Source organism: Mytilus californianus, unplaced genomic scaffold, assembly GCF_021869535.1.
Source record: "Mytilus californianus isolate M0D057914Y unplaced genomic scaffold, xbMytCali1.0.p SCAF_2, whole genome shotgun sequence".
Classification (NCBI taxonomy): domain Eukaryota; kingdom Metazoa; phylum Mollusca; class Bivalvia; order Mytilida; family Mytilidae; genus Mytilus; species Mytilus californianus.
The window spans coordinates 33,560,340-33,584,782 of NW_026262668.1; the positions used below are offsets into that span (position 1 = coordinate 33,560,340).

The 24,443-nt window shown below is 32.4% G+C and overlaps 1 protein-coding gene across 1 annotated transcript in view; it reads left to right on the forward strand.

The window, feature by feature from the left end:
- LOC127729739 (uncharacterized) overlaps positions 1 to 24,443 on the forward strand; it is a 76,574-nt gene that overhangs the window by 43,139 nt on the left and 8,992 nt on the right. Inside the window, exons 13-21 of the mRNA XM_052237611.1 lie at positions 3,664 to 3,831; positions 4,251 to 4,484; positions 7,263 to 7,433; positions 11,303 to 11,494; positions 13,521 to 13,796; positions 19,749 to 19,937; positions 21,768 to 21,923; positions 23,241 to 23,294; positions 24,349 to 24,411. Coding sequence (XP_052093571.1) covers positions 3,664 to 3,831; positions 4,251 to 4,484; positions 7,263 to 7,433; positions 11,303 to 11,494; positions 13,521 to 13,796; positions 19,749 to 19,937; positions 21,768 to 21,923; positions 23,241 to 23,294; positions 24,349 to 24,411 — 1,503 coding nt within the window. The remainder of the gene's footprint in view (positions 1 to 3,663; positions 3,832 to 4,250; positions 4,485 to 7,262; positions 7,434 to 11,302; positions 11,495 to 13,520; positions 13,797 to 19,748; positions 19,938 to 21,767; positions 21,924 to 23,240; positions 23,295 to 24,348; positions 24,412 to 24,443) is intronic.

The following is a 24,443-nucleotide window of genomic DNA, read 5'->3' on the forward strand; positions in this document are numbered from 1 at the left end:
TAATAAAAAAAATGTATTTATAATGGGTCCCATCAATGATTTCTATAGAAATCATCGGTCTTATGAAATGGTTCTCAAACAGACATGCATAATATAGATCTAAACATTTTTTTCTTTTCAGGAAGGAGTTACCACAAATATTTATTTTTGATAAAAAATTATAAAATTCAACATTCAAATTTGAATAAAAAATGTTTTTGGGTTGTTCTAAAAAATGAATAAGGTTTTTGAATCAAGATGGGAACAAATTCTTTGACCTAAACGAAAGCCCCCCCCCCCCTCCTCTTTTTTTAGCCACACAAACCCAAAAGATGAATTGTGGGGTCCAAAAGAGATACAAGACACCTATTTTAGAAAAGCAAATTTGACTGGCAGTTTTGCGAACGGCAAAAATCTAAATGCTGTTTGTCAATACCTTCGACTTATATTCCAAGTGAAAACAATTACTTAAATGTTTAATAAAAATAAATCAAAATTAAACTACATGGGGGATTATTCAGGGTATTCCAACTTAGTTGCACCAAAAGGGTATCTTACTATACCAAATTGATCCTTGATTCTTCAAAGTTTAGTTTAGCCATAATAAAAAGGAGTATATAACAGCAATAGAATGTCATAAACAGTGCAGAATAAGTCTGTTCACATTTCAGGCGAAATTTATACTGTTGAGATAGTGTCAAGACATATTTAAGACTGTCAAGAATGTGTCGAGACATATTCAGACATTATTTAGAATGTCAAGAATATGTCGAGACATATTCAGACATTATTAAGAATGTCAAGAATATGTCAAGACAGATCGAGACAAATTTAAGACAGTCAAGAATTGGTCGAGACTAATCCAGACTCTTATCAGATGATACAGGAAGTGTCGAGAAATTTTAAGACAATGTTCATACTGTCAAGACACTTGTCAAGAAAAATCAAGAACCTTATTAGACAATTTCATACTATGTCAAGAATTTTTAAAAATTATTCAGACAAATTAAGAATGTCGAGTAAAAATTCATGCAAATTCAGACAAAAACTGGTCTTTTCAGACTTTTTGACTTTTGTAGTGCTATATAGATATAAGAAGATGTGGTATGAGTGCCAATGAGACAACTCTCCATCAAAGTCACAATTTATAAAAGTAAACCATTATAGGTCAAAGTACGGTCTTCAACACGGAGCCTTGGCTCACACCGCACAGCAAGCTATAAAGGGCCCCAAAAATTACTAGTGTAAAACCATTCAAACGGGAAAACCAACGGCTAATCTATATAAAAGACGAGAAACGAGAAACACTTATGAACAACATCAACAAACGACAATATATCATGTACTGTGTTACAACTCTAGATTCTACTGATGAGGAAAGGTAACACTAAGGCCACCGAAAGCTGAATTTTTAGTTCAGTCTAGGTGGCCGAGTGGTCTAGAGTGCTGGACACAGTGCAGGCGGTGTTGCCGCGAAATCCCAACAGCACGAGTTCGAATCCCGGCGAGGGAAGAACAAAAATTTGCTTCCGCAAATTTGCAGATTTAACATTGTTGTGCTGATATTTAGAGTAATTATAAAATGACTGAATAATAGCCAACGATAAATCTTACGTGGCGATGGATCATATAATTATGATACATTACACTACAAAATATAACATATAACCAGTCTAAAAGGGTACAACATCACAAAAAATAACAAAAAAATGAACAAATGTAACTTTAAATATTTCGGATAACAGATATCCTTCATCAGTATGATCATGATGTAAGATTTATGTTATTGGTTTTTTTGGTGATGTTGTACCCTTTTAGACTGGTTATATATATATTTTTTTCACTTTTTGGTCTTTTGGAAAATGTTGTTTGTGCTGTATTTAGACCCCTCAATCAAGAAAATTGTTTTGCATGCACACGTATAAAAATTGCGGGTTTTATCCAACGCAATCATAGGTTTTAACGTTGTTTTCAATTAAGACTTGTTTATATTTTTTCGTTTGGGCTTGTATTATATTTTCCTTCGGGTTTATATGATCCGTTCATCCTATTTCTAATATTTCGACTCTTCAAAATTCAAGAGTCTATCCTAAATTGAGGTAAATTATATGGCCTTCCAAATACCGTTTCGATCCCTAACATCACTAAAGAGACATTAATTGTCGAAATCCGGATATGGTATACTAATTTTTGCACCTTTTGTTTGCGGTATACCATCTTTTCCGCAAGTTTATTGTTTTCTGTTTGGTATTAAATTAATAATTTTAAAAGATCCATTTTGTAACATATTGTGATCCGTTTATTAGGCAATCGCCAATGGCAGTCAGCAGGGTTTAAAAACAGCTGTTGTTCGACCTGTTAGTCAAATGCGTTTTGTTAAAATATACTTTTTCACTTTTTTGGTCTTTTGGAAAATGTTGTTTGTGCTGTATTTAGACCCCTCTATCAAGAAAATTGTTTTGAATGCACACGTATAAAAATTGCGGTTTTTATCCAACGCAATCATAGGTTTGAACGTTGTTTTCAATTAAAGAACCTTAGTGAGCGCGCTCACATACCCCACGTCCCTACATTGTCATTGGAGAAATAAAATATGTGTAAGAAAAAAAAATTGTATAAGAAAAAAAAATTGAATAATAATTTCCTGTCAATATGCACATCTACATAGTATGTCCTTATTATCTACAAAGTTTCATGAAATTATGTTGTGTGGTTTCAGGGGAGTTGCGATGACAAACTGTTGCAGAAGTACATTGAAGCAAATAAGTTCAAAGGGGCGTAACTCATAGAAAAAAAATTGAATCATAATTTCCTGTCGATATGCACATCTACATAGTATGTCTTTATTATCTACAAAGTTTCATGAAATTCTGTTGTATGGTTTCAGAGGAGTTGTGATGACAAACTGTTGCAGTAGTACATTGAAGCAAATAAGTTCAAAGGGGCGTAACTCATAGAAAAAAAAATTTGAATCGTAATTTCCTGTCGATATGCACAACTACATAGTATGTCCTTATTATCTAAAAAGGTTTCATGAAATTCTGTTGTGTGGTTTGAGAAGAGTTGCGATGACAAGAAACAGGACTGACGGACTGACGGACGGACAGACGGACGGACAGACGGACAGACAGACGGACGGACGGGTCAAAAACATTATACCCTTCGCAAAAAAATTGAGTGGGGTATAATTAAGACTTGTTTATATATATATATATATATAATATCAGCGTTGGTTAGGGCATGAGCGACTGTTTGAATACGCTCAGAATATTACTATAGGAAAAAATTAAGAAAAATTAACGTCTAAAAAAGAGATACGGATTTGAAATGAAAATGTATTCGTTTACCTCGGCATCTTCAGAAGCAATATGACAATATATTAAGGTAGAAGGACAATGCATACAACCTGTTTGCTAAATCAAAATTACCAAAATAACAATTATTTGGTTATTACGGTACATGCGACTTTAATATAAACAGAGTTTAAATGAATAAACAAAATGAATGTGTTCCAAATTTAGACGTTTATTTAGCTTTTTACAATCTGTAAAAAGAACTAATACCGATTTGTTCGGATATATGTGGAACCAACTATTCTTTTTTAAGTTTTAACGATGAATCTCGAGATTACACGAACTAATTATAGTATTAAATATTTCATTTAAGTCTCAACATTGTTTTCAGGGTGTTCAACAAGTGGTCTATTTCTTGTACCGAGAGTATTACCAGAAAATGAAATTAATGCACTCAAAGATTCTTGTGAAGCATCAGTATCAAACTATGTTTATTCCATGAATGATGTATTTTCCTCAGAGATGAACGGAACTGAATTATCACCCTCAGGATGTGATGGTATCATACAATATTACTTTAATTCAAACTTTAAGCCAAAGTAGCTTTAAATACAAAACGATTCATTTGTGTGTATATTTTGAATGTTATTTTCTATACTTTATTATAAAGTTATGTCAAAGTTAAGATTAATGAGATTTTGACAGGTCTGTTCAGGCCAATACACTTTTGTATGCGTTTTGCTTTTCAAACATTTGATCAAAGAGACGGCAGATACTAAAGGAACAATCAAAACTCAAAAGTTTATACATGCAATCTATCCAGCTATTTAATTACAGACTTAATCATATACAGTATTTCAGATAAATAGAAAATGTTTGTATAGTATGTTAAATGAACTACTCTTTACATACGTCTGTCTTTACAAGTAACGTAAATTAGAAATTGAATAAACACAAGAACTTTTATGTAAATTGTAGCAATAGATGAATGTGAAAGTAGTCCATGTAGCAATGGCAACGTGTGTACAAACAAAAAAGGTGGTTACGAGTGCCAATGTAATGGTGGTTATACTGGAATAAATTGTCAAATTCCCCCAGATTTTTGTGTTTCAAATGACTGCGCTAATGGTGCAACGTGTCTTTCTCATTTTACAAACTACACTTGCCAATGTCCAGCGGATTATACTGGATTGTTGTGTGAAGCAAAGATAGGTAAGTGCATAATCCTCGACGAGGGGGTCGGGGTTGGGTAGGGGGGAGTTTATGATCTTGACTACCAATGAGGGTCTTGCACGATCGTAATAAAAATACTGTACAATATCTGAATGTATGTATCATACGATAAATATAGATTATTGCATTGGTATAAATGGATTAATTGATATATCTTATCGAGAAAGGATAGTTAAATTATCGAATATTAAAGTCCGAGGCTCGATGATTTAACTTTCGAGATTAGATAAATTCGATAATCCACGAGTAGCTATGTAAAAGAGAGGCGAACGATACCAAAGGGTCATTCAAACTCATAAGTCGAAAATAAACTGACAACGCCATGGCCAAAAAAGAAAAAGACCAACAGACAAACAATAGTACACACAACACAACATAGAAAACTAAGACTGAGCAACACGAATTAACCCCACCAAAAACTGGGGGTGATCTCAGGTGCACCGGGAGGGTAAGCAGATCCTTCTCCACATGTGGCACCCGTCGTGTTGGTCATGTTAGTACAAACCCGTTAATAAGTCTTAATTCGGTAGGTCACATTCGGTAAAAGGGGACGGGATTGTAGTGACGACATTAGGAACATATCCGTTATCATCTGTGAAACGGATATTCCGTAACGGTCAACCAACTCGTGATGGCGTCCGTAAAATTTACGAAGGGATGATTTATGAATCTATTTCTCTAATGATCATCACGTAAATTTTCATAAAATCCCCTTTTTTAATCAATGGGTCCAGAAAGAGTTAAATCGTCAAAGATTTAGAACAAATGTAACAATTAGTACTGTATTGTTTACTTTAGTTATTGCTTCTTCTACTGTGCCTTTACAAATTAAAGAATTGACTGAAATGAACGATTTCTCTAAAGTTAAAAATTTCTCCCTAACAAGTGACTGGGCATATTTATTTACCGTCTTTCGTCTGCTCGTATTTGGATATTTATTTTGATTTCTCACTTCATATTATGATTAAATTGACTCCTATCAGTTATTTTCCGTAATTCTCTTGAACCATAACAATCAAATCAAAATTACATTTTTCTTAAGCATTACAATACCTACCTTAACATTTACTTTCACTTAAAATTTATGCTCTGCGAATTTTGTTTTCATTCTCTCAAAGTGTTCGATGCTATTTTAATGTTGTTTCCATAATGGGAGAACCTTAGACATTAATAAAAGCCAATATCATATATCAGTTATATTGCATTTTTTTAATATATTTTCTTATAAAAACAGGTTTGACATTTGAACCACTTTTCCGTCATTTTTATTCTGAGCTATATAATATTCTCTCACATCGTTGTTATAATTAATTTAAAAACACATTTGGATAAAAATGGTCTAAAGTAGTGCTTCTTATCACAGTAGAATAATTTGACATTTGAATGTACGGTTATACATTATTTTTTTACAAATGCATTTGAAACTATTGAAAAAAAACTTAATGTAGAAATATGCAAAGTCTTGACTGCATGTCCTCTCCTGAATAGACCTTTGAACATATATGCTTTTTTAATAGTCTTGATGCTCCAGAATACAACTTGTTCTTTGTATTCACGATAATTCATTGTACTTTAGCAGTGTACCGTTGTAAGTTTGAAAACTGAACCGTATTGAGGTTGTAAAATGAAATAAGAAAAGTGGTTTTCAAAGTTTAAAGATCTTTTTAATTGAAATATTTATTTATGTCTACTGAATGAAACCAGGCTATAAATGATTTTTCCGTTAATTTTTTGTACATAGTAGATATACATAAAATGAATCTTAAAATAAATTTAAAATCCCCTGATACCAATATGGGTATATGTTAGTATAGTTTAGAATAACATAAACGGTACCAATTTTACTACACCAAATGCGCATTTCTCTTCAGTGATGCTCGAGGACAAAAGTTTTGAAAATAATCAACCTTATACAAAAATTGAAAAGCTGATAACACCGAACAGGACCTAAAGTATAACAAAATCTGAAGAAGGAATCCAATATTCTTATACAATTCGTTTGGAATGATAATTGTCATTGGACGTTGACAAATATTTTCAAAGGTTAGATTCCACGTTCTACCAGTCCGTAACTAAGGAAAGCCATACTTTTGAATTCAGAATTTATTTGGTATGTAATTTCTCAAAGTAAACAAAAAAGTCTAGTGTTTATGTTTGACATCGGGAGTATACCTATGACGTCACATTGTTTAGATGCCAAAGACGATGTAACAGATTCGCGGACTTTCCATTTATGGCATTTTTAAGCCAAAATATTTACTAAAATGGAATTTATTTTGATATGTGGCATGACATTAGAATGGAGATAACTGTTTTGTATTTTAAGTTTGACCATCGTAAAACTTGATTTTACTGTCCCAAATATCCTGTTTACCTAGCTCCACCACGCGTCGCTAGGTAAACTCAGTTTGCGACAGTAAAATCTACGTTTTACGAAGTCTAAGCTTAAAATAGAATACAATTATTTCTTAATTTGGTAGGGGAGATATGTTCCTTAAGTAGAAAAACTTCGAAAATTATATTACAGCAATTATTAATCAAACAATATCCGTACTTTCATGTCCGTACCGAAATACTGACTACTTGGCAGGTCATACCCTCGGGGTTTAACAGTCAACCAGCAGAGTTGCACAACACCTTTCTTCATTAACAGATGACCATTATTTTTTTTATTGTAAAGATGTGAATAATTGGAAATCATATATATGAATAAATTCTTACAAATAAAGATTAGTTACTATTTCTTTAAATTCTTAGTGCATGGTAATTGGGGTTCTTGGATTAATTCATCTGACTGCTCGGTTTCTTGTGGTGGCGGCTCACGTAAAAGAACTCGTTACTGCAATGATCCTAGCCCTGATGCGAATGGCATAGACTGTGCAGGGAGCAACACGTCACAGAGTATTTGTAATACTCATGATTGTCCAGGTAAGATAAAATGAAGTTTGCAAAATATTTAAAACTGGATGTTTTATATATACATGTAAATCTAACATAAACAGCAGTAGTTGTCCTTTTCTGGATTTTGACATTTCAATCTCTAAAGGAACAACTCCATACGAAAATTTACGACAAAAGAGACGATTTTTCATTCCTTATTGTTAATTTTCCTTTTTTAGACGGCGATGTTCCTTTGGCTCCATCATACGGTGTTTATATATCCCAACTCGTTCGTTACGCCCGTGTGTGTAGTGATGTCATAGATTTTAACGAACGTAATCAATGCATCACTGGTAAGTTATTAAATCAAGGATTTCGTTACCATAAATTACGTAAAACTTTTGCTAAGTTCTTTCATAGATACAAAGATTTGATTAGTAAATTTGGCTGTACTTGTAGAAAACTGATTAAAAACGGTATTTCACATCCTAAATTTTACGGTAATATTGTACTTAAAGCGCGGAAATCACGATGTGATCCGTGTAAACTCATCCAACCTTTAAACAAACTTATTAGTAAAGGTAATTAGATCTTTGAATATAGTTTACATTGGCACTAATATCGATTTTGTCATCAGCAAATTAAAACATAACTGAATTTGTTTTTTTTTCAAGCGGGATGTATAAAGACACACCCACGTTCGTTTAGATCTATAAAGAGGTTAAACTCCTAACTATCCTACTGTCTGTCGATACATTTATTTTTTGCATTGCACTAGTCATGTCTTCTTTGACTGTCCATGACGTTAGAATACTAAATCCCTGGGATGTGTTTTAGTTGATTTTAGTCTCTGATGCATGATTTTTTATTATTAGTTGTTTTGGCTTTTAACTAGCTGTCAGTAACTGCAAGTACTCTCAAATCGTACTTTCTTGTTTATTTGACCTGTTGATACTAATTGTATTGCTTTTTTTGTTATTTAATGTTATTCAGGGTTATATCTGGTCTATATACCAGCTTTGATAAGTGTTTGGTATAACTTTAAATTTTCACTTCGTACTATGAACATCAAAATTATTTATTTTGTAAAAATATTTCCTTTCTCCATTTGAACTATACACGTATACCTAACAACAAATTTATTTTCATTTACCTGTGTTTAAAGTTATTGCAAATGGATGATATTTTTGTTCGAGCATATTGTTTTTCTTTAATTGTTTAACATTTCTTACCGATATACATGTTACTTTTATTATTCTTCCCTTAGTTTATTTATTTTGTATTTTTTCCTTAGTTTATTTATTTTGTATTTACATTGTGTCATAGGTCAAATTTATTTGTTCAGTGTATGTTCAATGGTGTTAATATGTCCTTTGATTGAGTTAAGCTATTTCAGTTGATATTTTATAGTGTGTCTTTCTATGTTGTGATGTTACCATATTGTTTCAGAAAAAGGGTGAAGGTTTGGTACCATTAAAACGTTTAAACCCGCTGCATTTGTTTGCACCTGTCCTAAGTCAGGAATCTGATGTTCAGTAGTTGTCGTTTGTTGATGTGGTTCAGAAGTGTTTCTCGTTTCTCGTTTTTTATATAGATTAGACCGTTGGTTTTCCCGTTTGAATGGTTTTACGCTAGTAATTTTTGGGGCCCTTTATAGCTTACTGTTCGATGTGAGCCAAGGTTCCGTGTTGAAGACCGTACTGTGACCTATAATGGTTTACTTTTATAAATTTTGACTTGAATGGCATTGGCACTCATACCACATCTTCTTATATCTATAAAGTTCTATTTCTGATCTTATATTGAGAATTTTACCTTAAAACGGAAATCCAGATATGTAGGCAATTTTTGAAATGAAATATGATTCCCACGTGTTTCAGTTTCAATGAAATTATGTCTTTTACAAACTTAATGTCAAGTTACAGTAAAAAGTGAAATAACAAAAATACCAAACTCCAAGGAAAATTCAAAACGGAAAGTCCTTTATAAAATGGCAAAATCAAAAGCTCAAACACACCAAACGAATGGAAAACAACTGTCATATTCCTGACTTGGTATAGGCATTTCCTAATGTAGAAAACGGTGGAATAAACCTAGTTTTATCGCTAGCTAAACCTCTCGCTTGTATGACAGTCGCATAGAATTCCATTATATTGACAATAATGTGTGAGCAAAACAAACAGACATAATAGGTAAAAATGTCAAAAATTGGGGTACAGCAATCAACAAAGAAACAAAATGGCACGAAGACACTAAATGAGCTATGTCACTGATTTTGATAAAATTTTGCATACATGAGCTACATCTAAATTTCGAAAAATAATGTATTTATCTCTTTAATTGTCTGAAATATTACTGATTGCATTCTTTTAAAATATGGGAACATGTGTATAAATTTGTCTTAAAATCCAATTTTAAATCCATAATTTTTTTCTTTATAAGTTGATGATACATACATTTGCATTTTAATGATGTAGAATAATGATAGGGTCACCGACTTCCTTTTTACGGTAATCATCATTCAATGTGGTATTCAAGGTGAACAAATACAACAAAACGTCGAAATAAGCGTAACGTCATCACGTTGTAAGCGTTCGATTTTTGACGTTTTTCATTGCAAACTAGGTAAAACATTGGTTAATACAAAAATAAAAACCAAAGTCGGTGACCATTAGATTATTTCATATCATTAAAACTAAAATTTATGTATTAACAACATATAATTTTTGGGGAAAATCTATGGATTTTAAGATGGTGATTTGATGATTTGAAGGAAAATTTAAGAGCGTTTTTCTGCGATTTGATATGCTTTCTATACAAATGTTCACCTATTTTGAATGAATTCAATCAGTAATATTTCAGAAAAAAGCGTTTGTCCAGATAGACAGACGAGTTGAAATGCAGTAAAACATTTTTAGTACTTTTTGTTTTAACAAACTGATAACCTATAAGTCTTTGAAGGTTTTACAATATCAAAAGTCGGTGCTTCTTGGCTGGAAAAATTATTATTCTATAAACGCTATCAAGAGGTCTTTTTTGTTTTGATCCTATTGTATTGTACTGCCATTTTCAAGAATTGACATCCACTCGTAAATCTTAGAAACCAATTTTTTATGGAGATTGTAGGGATTTTAGACTATTTTGAGTATATGACCTCTGTTTTATATTCACTTTTCGTTTCTAAAATGTTTTTGAATATTAATATTCTAAGTGAAACAAATTGAACACACAGCTCCCACCCCCCCCTTCCACCACCCCCCCCTTTTTCCCCCCAAAAAAAAGGAAGGAAAAAAAAAAACTTTGATGACTGCTGTTGAAAAATACATTTAGTATACGTTATGGTACAAAAGAGGCAGAAAATACAACGGGGATATTAAAAGCAATTCGAGAGAAACTGACAACGCAATGGAAAAAAAAAACGAAAGAGGACAAACAGACGGACAAGTTCACACAACACTGAGCAACACAATAATCACCAAATACATGGGGTGATCTCAGATGCTCCGGAAAGGTAAGCTGATTCTACTTCACTATTGACACCCGTCGTGTTGATCATGGTAAGAAAATGTTCCGTTAAGAGTCTTATTCGGTTAGGTCACAATCGAGGGAAAGAAGACGCGGTTGTGGTACTGACAAAACTTTCTAATGGATAACTCCAACCCTTTGGTCATTAGCTTCCTTATAAGCATCAACTCTCTATAAAGGAAATTATGTTCGGAATTGCAAGCTCTGAAATACCATTTCATCTGTGAGATATATACAGCAAATCGGGTGCTACTGGAATGTTAGTACATAAAAATGGAAAGAAAAAAAATTTGAAGTGATAGGACTGGTTATAAATTCAAGCCATTAGGTATAACATGATGTCAATATTTAATTTTTTAGACTTTCAATAGATATTGATTGAACTTTTTCAGTTTGTCCACCGTATTACAGAGTCATGGAGTACAAAAACAGTTTCAACTGCTCTACAAATGATGATCTAATATCATGTGTTGTCACCTGTGCGGATGGATATACCTTTGTAAAGGATTATTACCCGCTTGACAAATATGAATGTGGGCCTCAGACAGGTTACAGTTGGACTGCTAGACCTCCACCGTGTACCTGTATGTATTATTATGTAAGGAATATAGAAATTTGAAATTATTAAAAAATTGAAAACAAAATCTGCGTAATACTGAACTCAATATGCTCGGAAAACTTCACCCATTAGTAGTTCAGGAATAAACAATAGTTCAATAATATCAGTCTTAACCCCCAGTTAATTCTTGGATGAACATATAATAGGTAAGATATTAATAATAACATTTATGAGAAAATTGAATGAAAAGCAACGACACTGGACAAACACATAAGAAAAGAGGTACTCAAACAGTGAAAACTTAAACCTATTGGGTATAAAAACTTCTTTCAAATTCTTAAGTTACATTAATTGCTATGAAAAGGCGAGCATATCCTACTTCTCATGCGACAGCTATTAATTGCGAAGTAGTAAAATGTCAAAGAAAGACTCATGGAAATATATGTTTGTTCATTTGGTAACGCTGACACTTTATAACGATCAACTACTACCGGATTGCAATAATTTCATTGGTGGCATTTGAAAAGATGGCATCATGATTAAGATGGCAGTGGTGTTGATCGAACAGATTATGTGAATATTGTAGTGCTGTCAAAAACTTAAACGTGTAAAAAGAAGAGAAAACAACTCCGATATGCAAAAATTATTATCAGATCTTATATTTAATAATAAAGCATAATACTATTGGAATATTGGAATTAATTATGTTTGGAGTATCAAAAGCTGTTTTAGATATATAACTTGCTTATGATGGTCATTTCAGTTCAGTTGACAGTAATGACGTTTCAACTCTCTACACAACACTTCAACACAATCTTATCCAAATCTTTATGGCAAATGTATTTTCTGCAGCTGATATAAAGCCTTTCTCTGTAATACAAAAGGTTAATACACTGACCATGCGATGAGATAGTTATAGCTTTTAATTTTCTCCATGACATCAAATATTCACGCTGTTCTATTGTAAATCAAACCATCTCTCCTAATTTTTATATTAGCTACAATCTTTTTTAGGGTATTAAGTTCAAAACTATGTCTCCAATGCCCATTATTAAAAAAAATATAGTATGTTTTTGGCTAATTCCTCGAAAATAATTGCACAGAGTAAAATCCTACAGTCTCTCCGTTTTCCAAAATTGTCACTCGACATCAATTCTTTCCTTTTTTTTATTGGCTATCATCTTGTTAGTTTAAAAGGTAGTAAAACTATAAATACAAAAAAATCGACATAACGGAAATGTAAAACGAAAAGAGGAAGTACCCTTTTTTGCCTCTTTGCGTATTATCTTGTAAATAATAAAAGATCGAGAAAAACTATAAACAGCAATTAAACTGTTGTTAGATGTTTTATGTTGCATATGTGAACGATGAAGTTTCCCTTTATCCTGTAGTTTCATGATCTAATGACGGTACATCCTTCATATTAGGGACTCATGTTTCTGTTTACGTTTCATAATTATTCTTCGATGAATATTGACAATCTAGTAAAGAAAAATTCTGCATGTACCGTTCACGCATTTGGTTCCTATTGGAATGCAAATCGTCTGCTGGAAAATAAATGCACTGATTTGAACCAAGCGTTATCAATCCATTCGAAACATAGCGTGATCTCTAAAACAGACCACAATGTATGAATGACAATATGCCAATCTGCAATCAACATATTAGACTATTAAGTAGAAAACTGTCTCTAATAATGTTATATCATGATCATTATAGATCAAAGATCTGAGCCAATTGTATCATATTATATTGACAACTTAAACATTGTATTAAGAAAACTCTTAGTGATGACCTTCGGATGCGATAAAGTTCAGATACTTTAAAAAAAAATCGAAAGAACTAGATTCGAAATTAACAAAAACAAGTAGCACCTTACCGGAAAAAGCGTCTAAATAACTCATATCATACATAAAAAAGATTTTCAATTTTTGATACCAACTGTAGATTTAAACTATGTTACAAATAGGAAAAAGAAAACGACATTACATTTTTATCTTGTCGCATTGTTGTCTTTTCAACAAAGTCATCATATTTTAATTTTCTTGTAGCTGGGCACCACCCAAAAGGTGTCAATAGTAAAACTGTTGTTACTTACAGTGTGAATTGTGATGACCAGACGCAGATGATGTCTACACTTTCCACAAAACTAGAAACACTTCAGTGTATTCAAAATAAAACATGCTCGTTGAACACAGAGGTATCAGGGTGTCAAAATAATGGTAGAAAGAAACGATCTACATCGATTGATGTAACAATTCAGTTATACGCAGATTTCACACAAATCGGAGATTTGAATTTGCAGGAATTCCTTGCAAATAATATAGGTAAAGTGATTTTTCATAACATAGTCTACAATTGTTTATACAAAAATATAAATGACAGAAAATTGTTGAAAGAGGCATTTGCATGCATTGTTTAACTGTAATTTCGTTTCAGTTAAAAGTTCTGTACTGTAAAATGTGCACTTATAAATATGAGAAAAATTTTCTGAATTCTTACAAAATTAATGTATTTGTTGTCGTAAATGTGCAATTTGTCATTATCAATAATATATGTAGAAAAGGGTGTCCATAACTGTTTACATAAAAGACCCAAATGCCAGCTTCCGAAACGAAATATACATCACATGGGTCTTGTGTAGCTAAGCTAAGTCTGGTTTTATGAATCTGTTGAAAAGGTACCATTTATTTACCCAAGGAATAGATTACGTTCGTTGTATTTGGAAAAATGTTTTGGAATTTTTGGTCCTCAATGCTCTTTAACTTCGTGTTGTGTTTGGCTTATAACATGTTTGATTGGAGCGTCCCTGTTGAGTCTTTTGTAGACGAATCGTGTATCTGTACAAAAATTCTAAACCTGGTATCTTTGCTGTTTTTTTGTCTAGCCATAAAACCAGGTTCAACCCACCATTTTTTCTTAAAACGACCTGTACCAAGTCAGGAATATGGCAGTCCGTTTCTACGTATGTTGGCGTTTGTTGTTGTTGCAGTTCAGTGTTTCTGTTGTTCCATTGTTTTCCTCTTACAGTTGATGTGTTTCCCTCGGTTTTGGTTTGTGACCCGGATTTGTTTTCGCTTAATCGATTTATGACTATTGAACAGCGGTATACTACTGTTGCCTTTATTTTTCATCAATCTTATTATAAAAGTTCAAAGCTCTGCGGACATATTGCGCAATTGAAAGGCTTACGCATTTTTTGATGGTTTACACGGTTGATTATGTTCCCTTTTACTGTCCATTTTTGGTAATATCCTTTTGGCGTGGATCGGTATTTATACACCCCGCCATTGTGTAATTGTGCTATGGTCATTTTTTGTATTCTTAGTTTTCATTTTAGCTTATGTGCTTTGTCTATATGCCATTTTGTTTTTCTTTGTTGCCATAGTTGTTTGTTTTTATAGTGATTAAGATTATAAAACAATGTTGACTGCTGTACCCTAAGATTTGACACTTTTACCTATTATGTCTGTTTGTTTTGTTCACACGTTGTTGTCAATATAATGGAATTCAATGCAACTGTCATACAAGTGAGATGTTTAGCTAGCTATAAAACCAGGTTTAATCCACCGTTTTCTACATAAAGAAATACCTGTACCAAATCGGGAATATGACAGTTGTTTTCCATTCGTTTGGTGTGTTTGAGCTTTTGATTTTGCCATCTTATTTTTCTTTTGAGTTCGATATTTTTGTTATTTTACTTTTCAATTCATAGTCTTATCCCCACTATTATGGAAATTTAGAGTTTAAATCGACCCAAGAAAAACCACATTGTAACAATTGAAGCAAAGAAAAGGATTGGTTGATTGATTTTTTGTGTTTTAAAGCCACGTTCAGCACTATTGGCTATTTTGTTACGACCAGATTTTTATTGGCGGAGGAATCATAATTGCCCGGAGGGACCACTGACCTTTGGCATGAAAACAGTCAATCCTACTAAATTGAGATTGGAGTCGAGCGCACCTGCCACGTGCGGGATTTATACTCACAATCTAAGTGTTCAGGCAGAAACCCAGTTGAAATCAAACAAAATAAATGAAACTCTTTGTTAGAGAAGGTAAAAAAAAGGCCAAGTTGGTAAATTTGAATTGTTTACATTTTTGTCTATGGACTTTAAAAGTTTAATGAATGTGCCTAATCTAGGATTTTATAGAAATAAGCAGATGTGGTATGAGTGCCAATGAGACAATTCTCGATCCGAGTCACAATGCGTAAAAAGTAAACAATTATAGGTCAAAGTACAGCCTTCAACACGGAGCCTTGGCTCACACCGACCAACAAGCTATGAAGGGCCCCCAAATGACTAGTGTAAAACAATTCAAACAGGATAACCAACGGTCTAATCTATATAAAAACGGGAAACGAGACACAATCATATACCACATCAACAAACGACAACCACTGAACAACAGGTTACTGACTTAGGAAAGGTGCAAACAAATTCAGCGGGTTTAAACGTTTTAACAGGCGCCAACCTTCACCCTTACCTGAAATAATAGTTTAACATTTCAACATAGAAAGACATACTATAAAATATCAATTGAAATGGCTTAACTGCATCTTATGTATGTGTTTTTACTTAAATTATGTTATGGAGCTTCGAGATATTTGTAAACTTTTGAATTATAAACAATTTTTTATAAAACAGTCGATAGTGGTAGGTGCAATTGTTGATTTTTTTTTACATCTCTGCCCCCTCCCGCCCCCCCCCCCCCCCCCCCCCCCCCCCCCCCCCGATGGTCAATACTTTCATCGAAAAGAGAAAGTCGAGTACACTTTTTTATGTTCAGGCGTGTTTGAGTTGACTATTCTGTCTTCGAAAACGTATGAAAAAATATTTGATGCATCATATCGCTTCAGATTCTATCATTTTTATATATTTAGGCTCTAGGTTGATATGGTAACATTCGAAATTTACAGTACTAAAAAATGAAATATATGGGTCAAGTGAAATGCCTTTCTAATGAGTCATACCAACATAGTAGATGTGTTCGAATAACAAATTTTTACTGAAAGTACTTGACGACAGACCTTTCAAGTGGATCTTAAAAATGCATAACTTCAAAAAAACTTCATTTTGTGTGTGTGTTATCTAGGGTAATTAGTCTCCAACCTCTGAAAATTTTTAGTCTGCCCTATCATGAAATATTTAATTAGAATTTTATTTTAATTTTTCGAACTTTCGAAAATTCTCCCTGACAACCGATCAGACAATAGTTTTAAGTTGACCAAATACATAAGTGTACATTAAATGATGCTAAATAGCTAGAGATACATTTGTCTTTTAAAATACAACTGGTATATCAGGATCGTAATGATGCTATGTGGATAAATTTGTCGGTTTTCAAGAGCTAAATTGACAGCGCGTCATCACTACAATGGCTTCAATTTTTACGATTATCAAAATTAGGTGGCGTAATGGGGAGATAATTTGGACGAAGTAGAACCCTGACTGTGTTGACATGCTAAAAGAACAAATTCCTGGATATTTTGATAATACTGAACTCCCTCTTATTTGTTATATTTACAAGAAATCTACCCGGAAATTTGTGTTTAATTATAGCCAAGTCTGTAAAGATGTAGATATCAGTGAAAATACACCTACGTCATGTAATTGTAGTAATTCCGAATACACTTATGGCCCCATTTCCCATGTTATAACAGGAGACCTTAACATCGTTCGCGACCGAGAGTTAAAATCATTCCTCAGTAAAGGACCTAAATATCGCCCCCCGTCGATCATTAATTGGAATAAGTGTCGTAATATCATACACGACTCACTTCGTGCTTACTGTTTGAAATGGATAAAACGGGAAAAAGCTGACAAAAAATCTTTGGACTCTTTTTTTAATTCAGTAATGAAGATAGTTGATATATGTATACAACATTTTAAAAAACATTTTACTCTTAACAACAACCATAAAAATCCTATTTCTCGTATCAAACATAAACTAAAAGAACTAGCCAATGAATTTGTTTTTGTTCCGGCTGATAAAGCTGCTAATAATATCATTATAGTTTGACGTAAATTTTACATTGAGTTTCACCAACATTCCAACTGGCTTCATTTTCAGAAAACGATATCTGTAACAAACATAAACTATTAGCTACTTCTTTACAAGCAGAACCAAATACAATGAAAGTCCCAACTATGTACTGGCTTCCGAAGCTACAAAAATCACCTTACAAATATAGATTTATTTCATCTTCAAGTCATTGTTCCACTACTAAATTGTCTATTCTACTTACTAGTACACTTGGTACAACCAAAAACCTGATAATAAATTGTTCAAATAAGGCCTTTGAAAATAGTGGAATTAATTACTTTTGGAGTGTCAAAAACTCGTTGGAAGTACTTGATAAATTGCATGCATATATTGGTGATTTTGAATCTGTTCAAAGTTTTGATTTTTCTACCCTATATACCACTTTGCCTCATATTCTTATTAAGAAAAAATTCACACACCTAATTAAATGGGTATTTAAATAGTCGGAATGCGAATACATATGTTCAAACTCTTTTAGGTCATTTTTTAGTAGCAACAAACAAAAGAACTATGTCAATTGGACATGCTTTGATACTATATCTGCGCTTGAATTTTTACTTGATAACATTTTTGTTCGCTTTGGAGATTCCGTATATCGTCAAGTTATCGGAATCCCAATGGGAACTAACTGTGCACTACTTATTGCGGACCTGTTTTTGTATTGTTATGAGTTACAATTTATGACTAAAATCAGCAACGACCATTCGAAACAGCATCTGATACAAAAATTTAACAATACTTTTAGATATTTTGATGATATATTGGTTCTCAATAATGACGACTTCAGTATGTATACTAAAGAAATTTATCCTGTTGAACTTACTTTAAATAAAACTAATACTAACAATGACCACTGTCCTTTCCTCGATCTTGATATCTATATTATTAACGGGAAGCTTAATACAAAAAATTATGATAAAAGAGACGATTTTTCATTTCCTATCGTTAATTATCCATTTTTAGATGGTGACGTTCCCTTGTCACCATCTTATGGTGTTTATATATCTCAACTTGTACGATTCGCTCGTATGTATAACAACGTATTAGATTTTAGCGAGAGAAATTTATGTATTACTGAAAAATTATTACACCAGGGTTTTCGATATCATAAACTAGTCAAAACATTTACTAAATTTTATCATCGGTATGATGACATCATTCGTAAATATAACTCAACATGCAGACATCTTATACGTTCGGGTATTTCACATCCAATCTTGTATGGTAATATTCTTTACAAAGCACAAAAATGTCAGTATTCACCTCAAAAGCTAACAAAATCTTTAAACAGACTTACTAAGAAGGGATATAGTTACGATACTGTTGTCAGGTCATTAAAGATTGCATATTTTGGCTTTAATATTGATTCACTTATAGGGTCTTTGCATCGGAATTAAACACATTTATTCTAAAACCAGTTGTTGGCATGACACGGGTTATGTTCTTCTCATATATTTTATGACGGTATAATACTAAACCCCTAACAGGAGGGATTGTGCCTGATATTCATATGATGAAGACATAATCTTTCAATCACTTTTATTGAGGTCTGGAGCTGGCATGTCAGTAACTGCTAGTAATCTGTTGTTATTTATGTATTATTGTCATTTTGTTTATTTTCTTTTGTTTCCTATTCTGACATCGGACTCGGACTTCTCTTATACTGTGTTTTACTGTGCATACTGTTGTGCGTTTGTTTTTTCTACATTGGCTAGAGGTATAGGGGGAGGGTTGAAATATCAAAAAACATGTTTAACCCCGCCGCATTTTTGCGCCTGTCCCAAGTCAGGAGCCTCTGGCCTTTGTTAGTCTTGTATCATTTTTAATTTTAGTTTCCTGTGTATAATTTGGAGTTTAGTATGACGTCCATTATCACTGAACTAGTATACATATTTGTTTAGGGGCCAGCTGAAGGACGCCTCCGGGTGCGGGAGTTTCTCGCTGCATTGAAGACCCATTGTTGACTTTCGGCTGTTGTCTGCTCTATGGTCGGGTTGTTGTCTCTTTGACACATTCCCCATTTCCATTCTCAATTTTATTTTTAGTACAGTAGTTGAACTACTCAGACCACTTGGCCACCGAGGCCATCAAAATGAAAAGATGAAAAGTAGAATACAATAAAACCAAAAACATAAATTTATTAATAGACAAATTTATTAATAGACAATAAGATATTATACATAATCTAAATGAAATTAGTAGAAATTAATAAATGTAATTTTTGACTCTAAGTGTCACAGGAACTCCTAGATCTAATGCAAGGTTACACAGACATGAAAGAGTCTATTGACCAATTAAACGGCACAGATATATTGACAATTGATGTAAATGGCAACTTGTATACAACAGACATTTCTACCTTATCATTCACAACAAACATTTCATGCCCCGAGGGAACAGTTAATGAAGAACTTCTATGTGGTAAGTTAATAGAATACAAAACAAAACATTTATTATATGTATAAGTTTGCGGTATAGTATATATTCATATTAAGCAAATTATTGCCCTAAAAGAGTTAATGTACAAAAAATCCAAAATACACGAGTAATGTTAGCGTTCCAAAGTAAAATTTGGATCGGATTCCCACGGAGGAATTATGTTCCGTGGGGATCGGGTTCAGATTTGGCTACCCACCGTTTTAAAATTTTCATTAATTGCTCCTCTTGATTCGGATTCCAACGCCGATTTCGGATCGGGATATCCGTTGTGAACAAATACGTATAAATAGCAGGTGCAATTGTAAACTTTCGGTAGTTCTGTTTGATTTCATATCATAAATATAATTTATGATGTACGTTATCATTTTACCTGTAACATATATCAAATTGATTGTTTGCGAATCGAATTATTCAACGTAATAAGTTTTCTAGTTGTATTCTTAGTTTCACTTTTGTAGCTTTAATCCTTTTGAATAACTGATCATGGTGAGCGTATTTGCAATCTCGTCTAACAAGGGTAAAATTGTACGTTACATGCATTTGATCTAAATTATTGATGGTCGAAATATTGCCTTAACAGTCAATACTATATATATCAACGCAGTTTTTGGGGCTTATTGTGGATTATTTCCAAATTGATATCTGATAGCGAATGATCCTTCAAAATGCCTTGTTTGTAATATATATATATATAAAACAAAAACAAAAACGAAAAAACAAAAAAAACATAGTTTATATTTTTCATCTTATGCTGTCAAAATTGCAGCAAATGCCCTTTTGATATCCAGATATCAAAATCATAGTACCCGTTTTTCTCCGAGAGAAAAACGCAAAGCCTAAAAAATAAGCGGTAATCGAGAAATAGGATGACTCGTCAAATATATACTGAGTGAGGTAAAATTCATTCCGTCTGACACAATATTCTCATATATGAATGTAGCGGTTAAATGAATATATGTGGCAATAACATCCCCAAAATGTATTCCATAATAGCTTTACTTTTGAAAAAAATCGTTGATTCCTTACTACATTTCATATTACCATAGATTTATGTGTATACTTTGGGGTTCTGGCAACATTGTATTGTATTGTATTGCTTGCTATGTAACCAAATTACAAGTCCTAGTAAAGATTCCTTAAAACTATGATTTTTTACATCCTTAGCTTTCAAATATTCGGCTTTGAGCGTTCCTGATTAAGGTAAATCCAGAAAAGCGCATCGGACGCATGAAATTTACAACATGTTGTTTTCATTTTTTACAGCAATGAGTAATACCTCTGCTGGAGGACTATCAGTCCCCGAGGGTATCATCAGCTCAGTAGTCAGTATTTCGGTACAGACATGATTTATAACAAACTATCTAAAATTGCCCGTTTATAAATTTTGAAATTATAAAGAAACTAAGGTTTCAACTCCCTCAGGCAAAGTTGGCCTCAGATGGATTTGGCTATTTTTTTAGGTCCTTTTACATCGTTGGCTTTCAAATATTCGGCTTTGAGCGTTCCTGATGAAGGTAAACACAGAAAAGCGCTTCGGACGCATGAAATTTATAACGTGTTGTTGTCCTTATTTGGTAGTTTTGAAAGAAAATGAGATTTTAAGCCTGAGTTTATATAGTCTTACAAGTAAAGGCGCTATGTGAAGCATTCAAAATATTTTTATTCTATGAATTCTATGATATCTATATGAAATTGTTGAAAAGATTTTATGATTAAGACTCTTAAATACTATGATGGTCAAATGAGAAAAAGAAAATTGTCATACATTTTCAAAATATTCAACTATCACTCCTAGAGATTTCTATATTTCAGTTGAATGTCCATTTGGAACTTACTGGAGTAGTGGTTTTTGTGTAATGTGTCCAAAGGGATACTTTCAGGATATAAGTAAACAGTTATCATGTAAAACTTGTCCAGTGGGTTATTCAACGCAATTTATTGCTTCTAGAAATGAAAGTGAATGTACAGGTAAGTCTATGTTTTAATTATATATACAGCGTATAAGGAGTAAAGGTAATTGATCAAAGCAAAACTGTTACAAGTGTGACAAGAAAACATATAGAAATCACCACACTGCATTCACTGATAAGCAGAGGTCATCAGAAGAGAGTTACTTATACAACCATACATAACTTCCTATCAATGAATTATCAACAAAACCAGAAAAAATACGTTTAAAACACATAAAATCACATCTACGGTAATGTTGTTTATATTGCATGTAAATTTAACCACAATCCATGTTAACTCATTGATCTTTTGAATAAAGTTATTCTTGAGGGATTTAAATTTTAATACGTTTAACGATCTTTGAATATTGTTTTTGTGGATACTTACATTAATTATATTTCATAAATTAAACACTACTAAACATGTATTGAAAAACATTATGAAAACTTATGGTTCTACATCCTGTCGATATTATGTTCCTTTAATTTTACAGTGCAAAACGTCGTGCATTTCTCAGATTTTTTATGAAGTCCCTACATTAAATCCGTTGAATGTGTACTGATTGATACTTTTGTCTGACTGATCATAATTTATTTAGATGGTAGAGGTTTCACAAACATGTTTTACCCCTCCACATTCTATATGTGTCTATCTAAAGTCAGGAGCCTGTAATTCAGAGGTTGTCGTTAGTTGCTGTCTGTCATATTTGTTTTTCGTTTATTGTTCTGTTATCATTCAGACCGTTTGTTTCTTCATTCGAACTGTTTAACATTTTAGGGATTTTCATAATACTTTCAACGCGTCTGTGAATTCGCCCATTACACTTAGTTGTCGCCGTGCTAGTGCCTTCATACTGACCAGATTTACTTTAGATTTGGATGAAGGTATCCACTCGTCAACAAATTGAAACGGTGAACAATATCTATTTCTAAAAGAGGGGAAAGGGCTTATAAAAACATTTAATTTAATTATTATGGCAAGAAAAATAATTTGTTGTATTATCTTCTAGTTTGAATAAAGGAAACTATCATTCCTCCGGAAAACCTCAGAGGAAGACTTAAAAAAGTAATTGATAATGGATCCTTTTCATTGTATAAATTCTTTGACATGATGATATTACTAGTATACTATGGCAAATGTGTACGTTGATATATGAATGGTTCAAATTCAAGAAGGCAGTGTGAATTTGCTCTTATATCAAGTATAATTTTTAGTCAGTATATTGATTGTCATACGTACCAACTGAAAATAACTTAATAATCTTTAACAGTTTAATCATAGTCCAATTGAAAAATTTAATTTGACAATGTTAATGTTTTACTTTTAATATTTCAGTACCATATACTATTACAACAGAAACTGACCATTCAGCTAATGAAAAGAGTGAAGGTATTTGTATATCTCTTTGTATTGAAAATGAACGAGTTTTCTTTTCCAATACAGATACAAAGTTACTATTAAAAGAGAGCTTCATTGAAAATAAGATTTCTTTTATTTAACTATAAGAAGACTTTTGTAATATCTGTTAATCTTAAATTCTCTAAAAGTTAATTCATAACTCTGTCAGTGTATTGATTTATATTTACTTGTTACTGTCTATATAACGAATAATTCACATAACATTCATGTGATATTGTTTGTTTTAGTAACTGATTGAACCTCAAGTTTCGTCATGTAGAATGATATTGTATTTGTCATTTCAAACATGATACAAAACATTACATGTAAAAATATCAATGTATTAACTTAGCATTATAAGATTTAATATAAAAAGAGCTTATGATGTAAGCTTTTGGTGTATAAAAATAATTACAACTGCATGGGAAAATGTAATTAATTTTAAATTAAATGTAGTCACTAAAACCATGCTTTAGATTTATTTTCTTTTTATAAAAAAAAACAATAATTATTACAATTTGAATCAATATGAATAATTAATAATATTTATGGCATGTTTAATTCACAGTTAACAAAATCTGACATTCGTATTTTTGTCTTCATACACCGACTTCAGGTTTGTTTTCAATTTTCCGCAATTACATTAATTTCTAAATGGACATAATTATTTTTCTGTTGATAAAGATATTGTTCTGTTTCACAGAAAAAGGAAAGTCCATTTCATTTGTGTCTTCAAAATACCGGTTAATCTCAGAAAACGAAAACGAAAAGGAAATGAAATGGACTCGTCTTGTTGCAAAATTCTTTGACATGTATAATGATATGATTTATATACTATGAACAAACGTTTTCGTTGATATCTGATTGGTTCTAATTCTATAAGGTAGTGTGAATATTCTCTTGTATCGAATATAATTTGTAGTCAGTATATTGATTGTCATACGTACAACTCTGTGAATAACTTAACCGTCTATAACAGTTTGATCAGTAGTCCAATTGAGAAATGTAGTCTGATAATGTAAATGTTTAACATTTAATATTTCAGTGCCATATTCTATCACAACAGAAACTGACCTATTTAGGCATTCAGTTGACGAAAAGAGTGAAGGTATTTTACATATTTTTGTACTTGAAATTAGC